The 13,634-nt window shown below is 41.2% G+C and overlaps 1 protein-coding gene across 7 annotated transcripts in view; it reads left to right on the top strand.

Annotated features, from left to right (window-relative positions):
* The window catches only part of cadm3 (cell adhesion molecule 3), a 92,515-nt gene that overhangs the window by 28,376 nt on the left and 50,505 nt on the right, over positions 1-13,634 (top strand). For all 7 annotated transcript variants that reach the window (XM_042429607.1, XM_042429601.1, XM_042429606.1 and 4 more), the window contains exon 3: positions 10,992-11,141. In XM_042429607.1, coding sequence (XP_042285541.1) covers positions 10,992-11,141 — 150 coding nt within the window. The remainder of the gene's footprint in view (positions 1-10,991; positions 11,142-13,634) is intronic.

Below are 13,634 nucleotides of genomic sequence, written 5' to 3'. Positions count from 1 at the left end.
CCAAAGTGGTTTACGGTGCATTACAATACGAGGGAGGTATAAAAACACTGCGGTGAAATGATTACACAAATAATTATGTTGCACTGTAACAAACAGGTAATGGGTTTCAATATGATTAGTGATGAAATAAAGTATACCTGACATTAAAGGTTAGGTTCACATTCGTTCAGTGTTAATGCAAGACTCACATGCCATATATTGAGAGAGTAATTGGTGGCTGTAATTATTCCTCCTGTTCAAATGGGCGGTGAAGTTATTATTTTTATTATTAGTAGTCTTTATTAAACAAGGAACATGCGCAAAAAGCAGATATCCTGACTCTTAGTAGGGGTAAAGCTCCAAAAACACTGCCCATAATGCAACCTGAGCCTCCAGCTTGCAACACACGTTTTTAGTTAAAATGTAGTTTGCAAACCCAAGCAGAGATAACCATGGTTAACAAAGCTCCTCCAGAGCAACAGAAGACATTATTATTATTATTATTATTATCAATCTTAATGAAACAAGGACCATGCACACAAAACATTAATCTCAAAATGAGAAGAGATGATTTATGCCATATTTAGCTATTAGTTAATTTCCATCTGCGGTCCCTGGGCAGGTACACACAGAACAATCGCCAGGCACTAAAAACATTAATTTACATGCAACACCATTACATAGTCTGTATCACACCGGCAATTATACAGACAAATCTACAAGCTCACATCAACATATAAATACCAGCACTTTCATCCAGTGCAACTATAAAATTACAATTCATTAAAATTGAATATCTGAATCACGGTCAAATTAATGTCGACATGACTGGTAGCTCAATATCCGTTTTTTTTGCATCATGGGAAAAAGAATGAAAGTCTGTGCAAGTTTCTAAGCTCAGCTGGAAGCATATTCCAATATTTGATAGCTGTAAATGAAAAAGCAGATTGTGCAAAGGCAGTCCGCCGTAGTGGGATGTTTAAGTCTTGAGTTTAGAGCAGTTTGAGAGGTTCTGCTCATTTGCTTAGAGCAGAGATGAAAAAAAAACTCTTCAGTGGTGGAGAAGTAGCACTGTAAATGATCTTAAATACCAATCAAACTCCTGAAAACAGAATGTGATTTCTGAGAAAGTGATTGTAATGTTACTCCACTTAAAAAGAAATGGGAGACAAAGTCCAAAGTACCTTTTACATTAATGCATTCAACAGTTCAGGCAAAGCTAATATGAAGCTTCTGTAGTCTGGGTGATTGTAGGTGGTGTGTCCGGCCACAAACCTATAAGCGCATGGCTGGACTGACTAACAGTTTGGGGGCCCTTGGGAAAAAGTTTGTTGTTGGACCCCTGTTGAACCAGGCCCCAGGTTTTCTGTGTCTAAATTAGTTTTTTAAAGATTTTGACACAGGGCCCTGCTACAAGACAGGGCCAGGATGAGATAGTAATCGCCAGACAAGTACATCAATATTGGACGGTTCTGCAAACCTCAGATTAGATTTAATGAAAATGTTTTTTCTATGTCTTATGTATAATCTAAGAGTGCGGTCTAGACCTGCTCTATTTGAAAAGTGTCCTGAGATGACTTTTGTTGTGATTTTGGCGTTATATAAATAGAATAGAATTGAATTGAATTGAAAATGTCAAGGTTTTTTTTAAATTTCTCACTCTCTACAATATCTGTGCATTGCAACTAGTATGTTTGACGTTAGGGAAAGGTTGTGATTATGGCGAATAAACTATGGTTAGCGTGTGGTTAAGGTTAAGCAACTAAAACACTTGAGTAAGGTAAACTGGAGATTGTGGTTGCACTTATTTATTATTTAACATTAACAGTATGAAAGTCAGATGTGCTACACCACCCATTCACCAACCTGACCTCCACTCCTTTACTTTCCGCCTCACTATAGATTCTACTATTTCCTGCATTGTCACCAAATGTTAGCACTTAATGTAAATAACGAGGTGTGGAATTGTGAAATATGAACATCATTCCTAGGATACTGGTCTATGTAGAAGCAGTCTTAATTGGTATTATATTTGAGTGGTGCAAATTTGTTACATTTGTAATGACTAAAAAAAAAAAAAACGATTTACATGCAGTGAGTCTACGGCTTTTTTGGTCCTTAGTGGCCCTGGGGCCCTGGGGCAGTTGCTTGTTTTGACTGGTTGGTAATCCAGCCTTGTACATGCGACTACTCTTAAGTATCGCTCCTCTGCAGCTCAGCAAGGAAACACTCCGAAGGAATTTGGATTATGTCCTGTGTCTCTTACGGAATATGAAAGCGTTCATATTACATATGACACATACTGTTTTCAGATAGAAAAAACTGGAACCTTTACCTCTTATCAGCTCTCTCTTTTCGCTCACCGCTTGTCAGCATCCCTTCATTCTGTTTTTTTTTCTGTCTTTCCATCCTTCTGTCTCCTTTTTGACTTTCTGTATTTTCACTCTAATCTACTTCCCTCCACCCTGCTCTCATTGTTTTTTTGTTGGTTTTCTTTTTTTTTTTTTTGCTCTTTCAGTCTTTTTTCCTTTCTAAGTCACCCTGTCATCTCTCCTCATTGCTCTCATCTATCTATATATGCTTATTTCTGCCATGTCCTTCGCTCACCTCTCACTCTCTCGTTCCCTCATTCTTTCTCTTTCCCTCTGTTTCTTCCCTGTGCTTGTCTCTCTCTCTCTCTCTCTTTTGCTGTCTCGCCAGCCCAACTCTCTCTGTCTTTCTCTTCCTGGCAAATCATTATTCTTTTTCTTTTGTCAGCAGTGATGCTGCTGCCCTTTTCTGCAAGCTGAACCCCTCTCCCCCCCCCCCCCCCTCCCCTCTCTCTCTCTCTTACCCCGCGTTCTCTTTTCTTTCTCATTGCGCTGTTCCAGTGGCAGGGTGGGGCGGCCGGCTTGGCGCCTCACTGCTGCTGCAGACACACTGCTGGGTTGTGATGGTAGTGGTGTGTGTGTGTGTGTGTGTGAGTTTTTGTGTGTATGTGGGGGTCTAGCTAGTGGAGGATGAGGACAAGGAGGTGGAGGGGGATTGTCTGAACTCTGAGCTAACTATGTTTGACAGGCAGCAGAGGAAGGGTGGGGTGGCAGGGTCGGTGCTGCTGGAGATGGTTGGAGGGGGTACTTGATGGGAGAAGGGTGGGGGCTGTTTTGGTCCCCTAAAAACCATCAGCCATGAGAAAAAAGGCGGGCTTGAGGAAAAACTAAGGGATAAGTAGTTTGTTTGTGCTAAAACGGCAGGTGGGGGTGCTTAAATCCCACGTGCACAGCCCAATCCCAACCCCTCCTTCTTCACTTCCCCACCCACCCAAACCCCCTCAAAGATTATAAGTAATTTGTTTGGCGGCCCCAGAAGACGGCGACAGGACAACAGCATGTGAATTGCAACAACCATTCCTTTATTAAAGGCTGCAAAGCCGCAAAAATCAGGCGGAAAACAAAGCATTTCGTTACACCCGCTCTGCTCCACACTTCACAAGCCGCAGAAGTGTTTGTCTCACTGTAAAAAGGAGTGGGGCTGCTACATGAAAAAAAGACTTGTTTTACATTGCAGATGTTTAGTTTTATTTTTTTTTTCATTCACTTGGCAAATTTTCAGATGCCTGGTTTGCATCTTTTGACACACAACAGGCGTAGGGGTTGGTGGAGGGTGGGCAACGGATGGACAGGGATGAAAATGAGGACGAGAGTGGGGGAGAGGGGAGCTTGTAAAGGATAGAGGTGGGCAGAAGGGCACACACACACATAAGTATATATATTCATACACACACACTTACCCAGGGGGATGGGTCGTAGTCGGGGACAGCTGGGCATAGATGGATGGGGTGGGGGAGGTTGCTCTGTATGGTATTTACCCATGTGTGTGTGTGTTTGCATCTCATGTATCCAACTGTATCTAATGCATTTTTAAGCGCATTTTTATGTATTTATATCTTTCTGTAACCACAGGTGTTGTTTGTGCTTGACGAATATGTATGTCTTCCTGTCTGTATGTTTTATGAGTGTGTGTGTCTGTGTGTGTGTGTGTGTATGGACAAGGTATTCCTCATGTTGTGGGGACAAAAATCTGTTTACACAGTCATGTTGTAGGGACTCGACTCCCTTATGGGGACAAAAAGCAATCCCCTTAATGTAAATCATTGATTTTAGGTTGAAGACTTGGTTAGGTAAAGGCAAGTTTAGGGTTATATTAAGGTTAGGGTAACGGTTAGGGTTACACAAGTTGTGGTTATGGATAAGTCTCCATGAAATGAATGGAAGTCAAGTTATGGAAACAAGACTCTGTGTGTCTGTTTGGGGAGGGGCACTCTTACAATGTGTGTGAGTGGATGGTGGATGCCTCTGTGTGTGTGTAATGGCCTGTATCATACCAAGCCATATCAAATGGCACACTCTTGGCTGAGTTCCCTATCAAATGTGTACAGCATCCGCAGCACCATGACACATGACTCTGTCTGTCACACACCATAGCACTGCTCTCTGTACGGCTACAATAGAATATGGATATACACGTACCAATGCACATGATAAAAATCATCTCGTAAATCACACAAATATACACACACTTTGTCCTACACACTTGTGCACAAGCAGATAAAGTCCCCCCCTGCAAAACAAATACACCTGCACTTGAGCGCAAACACACACATGCATGTAAACAAATTCACACACACACACGCAGGTTTATTTAAGTCACTTTTGGGGTATTTACATAGACCTACATTCATTTCCTGGAGACTTACTCTAACCCTAATCATAAACACTCCTTGTCTAAACCTCACCCTTAAGCTAAGCTTAACCTAATCCCAAACCTAACCACTGACCCCAAAAATCACCGCTTTACCAATTGGGGACACAGCTTTTGTCCCCAGTTGCACAAGCTGTCCCCAATCAACTGGTCTTAAGTCTGGTTGGTGTCCCTAAAAGTGACTTAAATCATACACACACACACACCAGATGAGGCACACATACAGCACACTACACACATTTAGCTAATTAACTCATTGCAAAGCATCCACACCTACTCCCTTACGCAGACCCCTACAAATACAAACTCCTGCACGTTTTTACACACACCACACATAACCTTAACCGATAATAATCTTATCATGAGTTCCACACAAACAGACACATACACCAATCCTACATGCAGAAGATGCAAACACACACACACACGGCTGTATTACAGTATATAAAGGTCATTAACCAGCACTAATTAGCAGCAACACTGTAAAGCTTCCTGGGGAGAAAAAAAAGGAAGGAAAGAAGGAATTCAGGATGGTGAGAAGTAAAAAAACTGGAAGAGGGTGGGAGGGGGGAGGGTGCTCAACAGAAGGGCAAAGAGGTGAGGGAGGACGGGAGGAAACCGAGGAGGACATGGAGGCAGATGGAGAGGAGGAGGGGGGAAAAGATGGAGGGAGACAGATGGAGGAGGAAGGAAGAGAGGGGGTGAACATAGAGATGGCCAAGGTGGTTTGAATGTTTCACTGTTTTAGTTTTTTTAGTCTAAAATGGTGAGTGAAAAGGAAGATTTTTAATAAAAATACATTTTTGGGAGGGTGAAATGAAAAGTTTGATACCAATCTCATGTCTGTGTTGTAAGTATGGAGCTGGAGTCAGGATGTGGAAATGTAAAAATGATAATTTGATGTGCCAGATTTGGGCAGTTTGAGCACAGGTTTTGGTTTCTGTACAGGCACAATGGTACCAAACCTGACAACCGTAACAACTAGAGCAGTTGCTTCATGGATGTATTAAGAGAGAACAATATGGTGCAGTGAGTCAGACTCGCTGCCAATTTCCCGATTGAGCAACTGAGGCACTACAACAAAAAAATCTCTCGTGGTCCAAAAAGCGTTTTACCCAGAGACCAACATTATAAAAGAAACATGGAAAACTGTCGATAGGACACCTCCAACTGCAAACAAGGTCAATCATTACTGTTTTTTATGAAATGGTTTTATATTTGCAAAACTTTCCCGGAGTCTGTAAAAGCTATTTTTTATGTGCATGATGTCATCCAAAAAATTAAATCTATGGGTCAAGCAGGAGATGAATATAAACACTACTGCACATGTGCAGAGGTCTGCACAACACTACACTAGAAACACTAGAAAACTTTTGAGCAATTTTCATTTGAATGAACTGGCGACATCTTGGAGTCAGGAATCTGGTTCTCACAATATATCATTGGGTTGTTGAGGAGGCCCTCACGGGTCCAAGATTTTGGACTTAATGAAATGTACCAGAACCTGATGAGCATAAGGCCTAAGGATAATTAGACATCCAAAATTTACCAAATAGATAGAGAACATCAACACTGGCAGGAGCTGATGCACCACTAATTATCTGGGGTCGAAAAGAGTAAAAATACTAATAATCTACCCTGTACGTCACAGTTCTCCCTCTTGTCAAAATAATACATTTTCCTCTGTAACGATGATGGTGCACCACATGATCAGAATTGATAGTCAGTCCTCTTGGATCTACTTGGGTATGCACATAGTGACACACAGCCCCGACGCACTTTGACTGATAATTTGGACCTGGGTGGTCCAAACGACTCCCCCTGAAATCACAAATTGTTTTTTTTTTTACATTCCTGTTTGTACTTAAAAACAAGTGTAATGGGAAGTTGCTGATGACTCAATAAACACACAAAGAGAGCATTGTTAGGTTATGAAATAATGTAATCAAACCGGTCCCTTAAATACTGCTTGTACAGAATTTAAGACATCTGTTTACTAACCTTACAGGTCAGCAACCAACCCTCAGATAGAAACACAAGTCAAAAGTTCAACTATCTTAGTCTCTCTTCACGACCATATATGACAATACATAGGCATGCACCAAGTAGCATCACAAAATAACATCACTACTATATTAAATTAAGGACAAACCACACTATCCTCTAAAAGCTTATCAGATTTACACATAAACATCTACATGACTATAGTTTATCTTATCACTGGCTCAGGTAAAGGCCTCATCTTACACAGCAAAGAACTAAGTTTAGAATAGACATGGCACACACAAACTAACACTAAACTGAACTTAAACACTATCTGAAACATGTATGATATATTCAAGAAATACATCAAATGATAACCTATTATTCAGGTTCTTGGTAGGTGGATTTTGCTTCAGACAAGACATTGATATCAATCTCACTCTTGAAATGGAAACAAAAAAAAACATATTTTCAAAAATATTAAACTATTCCTTTAAGTTTCTTCCCTCTTTTGTAATCACCGGAGAGCCCTCCAGCTCCTCACACTTCCTCTGTTGTCTCACAGACTTCTTCTTTCCCCTGCATCCCTTTTTTTCACACACACACCTCATTTTATCACCCACCTTCCTCCCTTATCCATCCATCTTTCTCTATCTCTCTCCTCCTCTCTCCCTCCCTCTGTTGACTTGATATCCCAGTCAGCCTTCTACCTCTGCTTTGTCTCACCTTGTTGCTGGCTAGGGAAAGTGTAAATTGCGTTGCTTTAAATACCCGTGTCTTCCTCGGGCTTACAGCTTGAAGGGGGGAGTGGAGGAGTGGTAGCGAGGAGAGAAGAAAGAAGAGCAAGCCACAGTGTTTAACTTAACGTCTGCTAAGAATAGATAGGTCTCTCCTTTCATTTTTGCAGCTCGGGTGTTTAGCCTGACTTAACCGTTTAAACTCTGACTGAACTTAATTTCGCCCCTTTAACTTTGCTCTTAAGTAGCTTCAAAGGTAAGAAGAACAGCTGTATCTGTATCTGAGGCTTACTGGGGTCATATGCTACAAGCAAGTCACTCTGTGGTGTTTGTAGAAACCAGTTTGGACCGGCGGATGAGTTAGCTGCGCAATAAAATTCGTCAGCCACAGAAACTTTTTTATCTTATTGCAAATAGTCTAATCTCTCTGGCACCCATCTTAATGACCACTGCGGCAAAACCCCACCCATCTGACCATATAATGACTGCTGAGATTATTTGAAAGTCAATCTGAAATATTGTTGCAAGATTGATGTTTTATCCTGATGCAGTTAAATTCTACCCACACAGCAGGCAGACTAAATAAACCAAACTTATTTGTGATTAATGTTTGACTGATAGGGCTAATAAGGTTGCTGCCATGTTCGTAAACTGTAAAACATCAAGTGATTTGTATGTATTACGGAGGTTATGGGAGTACCGTTTAATCATCATTAAAACATTTTATACCTTATGCCCCATTACACTGACATTAACCTTTATTTATTAGCTTGTATGATGGAGAAAGTTTTTGTAACATTTACACACAATTACACCTGGAAGCTGCCCAGTGCTAGTCTGGCCACTGAGTGACTGCTGCGTTTTCATTTTTCCCACCCAGGTTTTTTCCGCCATGGCGTGCCAATTGGCAAGCTTTAGCACATATCTCAAATTTTGTAAACTTTAGGCCACCACTGCTCCAGATCTATTATTTGATATAAATATAAAAGATTACCAAATAATTAATAAATAATAATGAATAAATGCCAAAGTCACTGAGTCATTGAGATGTAAGTTATTACATCATCATGTTCCTCATGTTCAAGCCCACCGGACGTAATTGTAGCAGTTTCCGGTTTTAGATTCCATAGTTTCCAAACACTCCAGATATTTTGAAGTTTGAATAAATGTGTCTGAAATGATGCCTGATTTATCAAGAATAAATCTATGTGATTTATTGGTGCAGCCAAAAGAAATCATCTCTTGACATCTCAGTGTAGACATTATACAGACTTTATAATGTGATGACACCAGCAGATAGAGAATAATATGGAAACATATTTTTTTGACAACAAAGATTTTTAGAGGGAAATTTAAGGGGACAGTCACAGTTCGACAGGTTAAAGGCCCAATGTAGCTCAGTGAGTAGAGCATGGCATGACCATTTAGTCCACCAATAATAGAAAGTACTGGGATAAATACTACATTTAAAATAAAGGATTCTTTAAAAATATGTCCATTCTGTCCACAATGTGTCAAATTCTCACCTCAAAGACCACAGAACTGACCACTGAAATTGTTTTTTACCATTGCAAATGTCACACTGAGCCTCGAACACGAGTTGTTCTCGGTCAGAAATGCCAGCACTCTGCAGTGGCCAAAGATACGACACAAGTTTGGCTAACTTGTCGGAGCTCATTGTGGTTGCCTTGATGGGTGATGCATCAAGACAGCCAATTTACCCTAAGTGATCATGCCAAGTAGAGGAGCTCTTGCGATCAGCCGCAAGAATTAGCCCAAGACGCTATTAAAGGAGACACTAATCCGTGGTGCACTTGACCACACATTCAGCCCACAGCCATCATGGTGCTTAGATAAACTAACCGCAAGGTCAGGGCTGTTGTAAAACACCACGGAGAGCGAGGGAGCGACTTACTCTGACACGAAGGGCTTTGAAAGTCTCTCAGTGCCGTTTGAATCCTACTGGTAAACTGCGGGTGGACGTATTTGAGCTATCGCTTTGAATCCTTTCAGCCCAGAGGCAAACCGTAGGGTTTTCTTTTCTAATAAATGATGTTTTCTGAGATGCTGAACCGAAGCTTTAAAATTACCAAAATAGATAAATAAATAATATTAAAAAAAAAATCGCCCGTAGTCGCTGCCTGTTGCTCTAAGCTCTTGTACTGCAAATGTGTGTTTTTGATGCTACATGCAGTTAGTTTGCTCGCCTCCTCTTCTGCATCCTCTCTTCCTGTGTCCCCCCCTCTTTCATGTCTTGATGGGAGTTCCGCCGAAGCACACTTAAGCAGATGTTCTTCCTGCAGAAAAAAAAAAAAAATCAATTCCACCGCCGGTGCAAGGATGTGATAACGCTCCATGCCGAATATAAACCTGTCTCCCGCTTGACAATTTGGTTCCAATTAAACTATTTATACATGCCATATTTTCAGGGGTGAGGAGACCGCTTTGAGGCATATCTTCTTATGAGATGTTCCCTCTGTTGGCTTGGTCTTGTCATCAATTATGCCATATTTTTTGTTTTGCTTGAGATTAGGTTGAGTGAGCACTGGCACATTTTGAAGAGAGTGGGAAGGGAGGGGAGCGCAAAGCATGACTGGGTGCACTCAAGGCCGCAATAACTTAACACGGCAAAAAGCTTTGCAGTGCCCATGTTCGGCATTACTTACCATAGGGGAGGGGCTGCATATTTTAGTATACATCTCTTGCTCGGATCCACGTAATCATCTGCCACTCTCGCTGAATGCAAAGAGCAGAATTAGCCTGCACCATCACCCGTTATCAAGGGAGCGCTGTTAAATACCATAATTTGAACCAATTTGAATACTGTTACACACCCTGACAGTTCACTGTTCAGTGGTTTTTGTGGCATTCCGGTTCCAGCTCCAGCCTTTAGAATCCCTTCATTATGCTGGGTCATTTGTATTCTCTTTCTCTTTCCCTCTGACCTGCTCATTTCCATAATGCCTGTCCCGTTTGAGCTTGTTCTGTACCAGCCAGCCGATACATATGCATGGCGTTTAAAAAACTGACACAGATATTGACAAAAGAGGGTTACAACGCCATTAGAGGTATGAGACAGTGCTCTTGTTGTTGCTTTGACCTGTCGAGAACCATTGTCTGCCGCGGTCTCTTCATCTTTGCAGGTCCCTCAGGTCGTGCAGTCTCTGGATGCCAGGGCTGCTACTGACTCATCGCTCTTCCATAGGCCTCGCAGACATACAACTAGATAGCCATTTGTCTGCTTTTTTTTGTCCCTCTGACAGCACGTGTGTGTGTGTGTATGCATTGTGTCTATGCTTTCAGAAAGACAGATAGAGATATATAGATAATCTGACAAGCAGAGAAAGAGATGGGCGGGGGGAGATAGAGGGAAAGAGAGAGGGGGAGGCGAGTAATGCATTTTGTGGGTTTATCTGATTTGTGTGTTGGTGTGTGCTACTATTTTTGCTTGGATTTTCATATAAGCGCAGTTGCTCCTTGACTTGTCTCTATTGCTTCTCTATTGCTCTTTCTTACACTTTTTTTTCCTCCCCTCTCTCTCCTGTTGCCTAGACGACGACCCATTGCAGCCAGTGACCTCAGATGAGACGGTGTCCGTCGGGGGCACGGTGACACTGACCTGCCGGGTGGCCGAGAGCGACAACTCCTCACTGCAATGGTCCAACACTGCACAGCAGACCCTCTACTTTGGAGAGAAGAGAGGTGAGAGGGAAGACATGGGGAGCGGGGACAAGAGAAGCTATTAAAGTTTTAATAATAGGTCATTTGCTTTCCCCGCCTAATAAATTTTTCAGAAAATGGAACTGTTGCCTGGATTACATACAATGGCAATGATTTTTTAAATCCGCGAAATGTGAGGTTGACAGAGACCAGGGTTCATGTCTTAGGTGTTGTTAGGTTTTGGCTGCTAAAAAAAGGTTATTGCTGGGGAAAGACTGTGGTTATATTGAAAAAGTCTCCTCTTACCAACCCTCATGAGCTTCAAATCGGTGTTGACTTCTTCAATAGCTAACCAAGACCATGATCTTTCCCTTCCATTAAATTTCCCTTTCAGATGTGCTGTAAGGCATCTAAAATAGTCTGATAGGAATACTAATTTGTCTGATAGGGTTTGACACAAAAAAGTATCTTTAAACTTCTTTAAAGTGCATCTACTCCTTCTCGCTCAATAAAATCCAGAATATATGACTATGCAAAAGTGTTTCGTTTCAAAGGTTTAAATGTTGGATGGAAGGTGTCTCATATTGTCAGTGTGCAGTATATGTGTATTTGGGCTTCAACGTTTAACATCACACACACATCTAGTTGCGTTGCCACAAAATCATGCTCGTAGGTACACGTCTTGAATTCAGATTTAAGGTGAGCACAGAGAAACTTTCCTCCTTCAGCAGATGAATTTGAAAACAGTCATCTAGTGCCGACACATCATTCTGCACAAGGATGATCATGTATTCATGTGAAGCAACAATGAGTGTCCTAAGTCGCCTAAACATAACTACACATCCATCAATCACGCTTTCATTTAAAGCATTGCATCCGTTGTCAGTACATCAATGAATGTTTTGCAGATTCACACATTCAATATGAACATTTCCTTATGTTGTTGTAATGCAGGCGACGATATGTTTCCTACAAAATGTATTTTCCAATTCAGATTAGCTCTATATGAGTTTTATTTGTAGGAGGCAGGATTGGAATAAAGATGTTTACAGCTGCACCTTTGTTGAACAAGGCGCTAATAATTACTTTGTACATAGCGGGTCAAAAGCTTTGTTCAAGAGAAAAAGCCTCAAACAAAGACGTTTGGCAGCTTAGAAAGCAGACAACATGTTACTGTAATATTGCATGGTGACAAAAGTGCTCAATATGTGCAACAAATAATACCAAAGGGAAAAAAACAAAGCCTAGAGTCTTTTAGGCTAAAACGTTGCATCAATGTGTATTTTGAAAGGGAGACTTCCCTCTCCTTGGTGCAGTGGTCTAACAACAGACCCTGTATTTTGACAAGAAAAGAGAGGTGAGCGAGGATGGCTGGTGGCGGGAAAAAATTGACACTTTAAATAAGGACTGACATTATAAATATGGAGTTTTGGTACTAATGATTACTTTTGAATGTGTTGGCTCAAAACCCATGATTCAAAACATTGTCAGGAGTGAAAAGAAGCCTGTACAGCAGCCAGTTTGAGTATAAAGCCTGCGGACATTATTAGGAAAAGACTTTTTATTTTTCATGATTGAAAAATGCATCAAAACAACAGATAAAGTTAAATAATTTAAAAGAAAACTTGTAGCTTGATGAGCTAAAATGTTTGCTTCAACCTTTTCTTGCCTGTCCGACATCACACAACAGATTTGATACTTGGGGAGCAAAAACAGGATAGAGAAGTACAGATGGAAGGAATGACTGATTGGAGAGTCAAAGCTTAACAGAAGAAGTGAAGTGATGGAGAGATGAAGTCAAGAATGGCGAGAGTAGAGACGGATGCAGGCTGAGAACTTCTCATTGCAGAGGGCCAACATTTGTGCAAAGGACAATTTTGGAGAACAGAGAGGCGAGAGACACCAGGGAGGGAGGAAGGTGGGAAAGGACAAATGGAGAAACTAGCAAGTCTTTACTCCAGATGGAGCTTCAACCACAGAAGGGAGGAGAAAGACTGAAATTTAGCCACTTCTCTGCAATGATACAACACTTAAAAGCTGACCTCTAGAATTGAGAATTGAGAAGAGTACTGGATGAGGAGGAGGAGGAGGGAAAAGGGAGAAAAGAGAAGGAGGAGGGAGGCAGAGGGAGCAGCAACTCCCCACTGCAGTGGTCCAACATGCACAGCAGATGCTGTACTTTGGAAAGCTGAGAGGAGTTGGAAACACAACAGCTTTTCTGGCAAGGGAGTGGCAGATAGAGAAAATGAAGGGATGAGGAGAGCAAGAATATTTCTGACTTTTATCAGATGTTGATACAACCATGTAAACCTGATTACAGAGTCGACATGAACGTTGAAATAATGTCCACAGTCATTCATACAAGTAGACCTAAATAACAAAACAAGAAGAGATTGTTTGCTAGCTAGTAGGGCTGGGTTTAAAGATCCCATTCAAATCAATCTTCATTGAAATTTTCCAATATTGATTCATAAAATCCAAGATTGATCTTTTAATATATGCCTTTTCCTGTGGATTTTAAATCTGCCTTTAGGC

The sequence above is a fragment of the Thunnus maccoyii genome, chromosome 12 (genome assembly GCF_910596095.1).
Source record: "Thunnus maccoyii chromosome 12, fThuMac1.1, whole genome shotgun sequence".
Classification (NCBI taxonomy): Eukaryota; Metazoa; Chordata; class Actinopteri; order Scombriformes; family Scombridae; genus Thunnus; species Thunnus maccoyii.
This window is presented reverse-complemented; position numbering and strand designations above follow the sequence as displayed.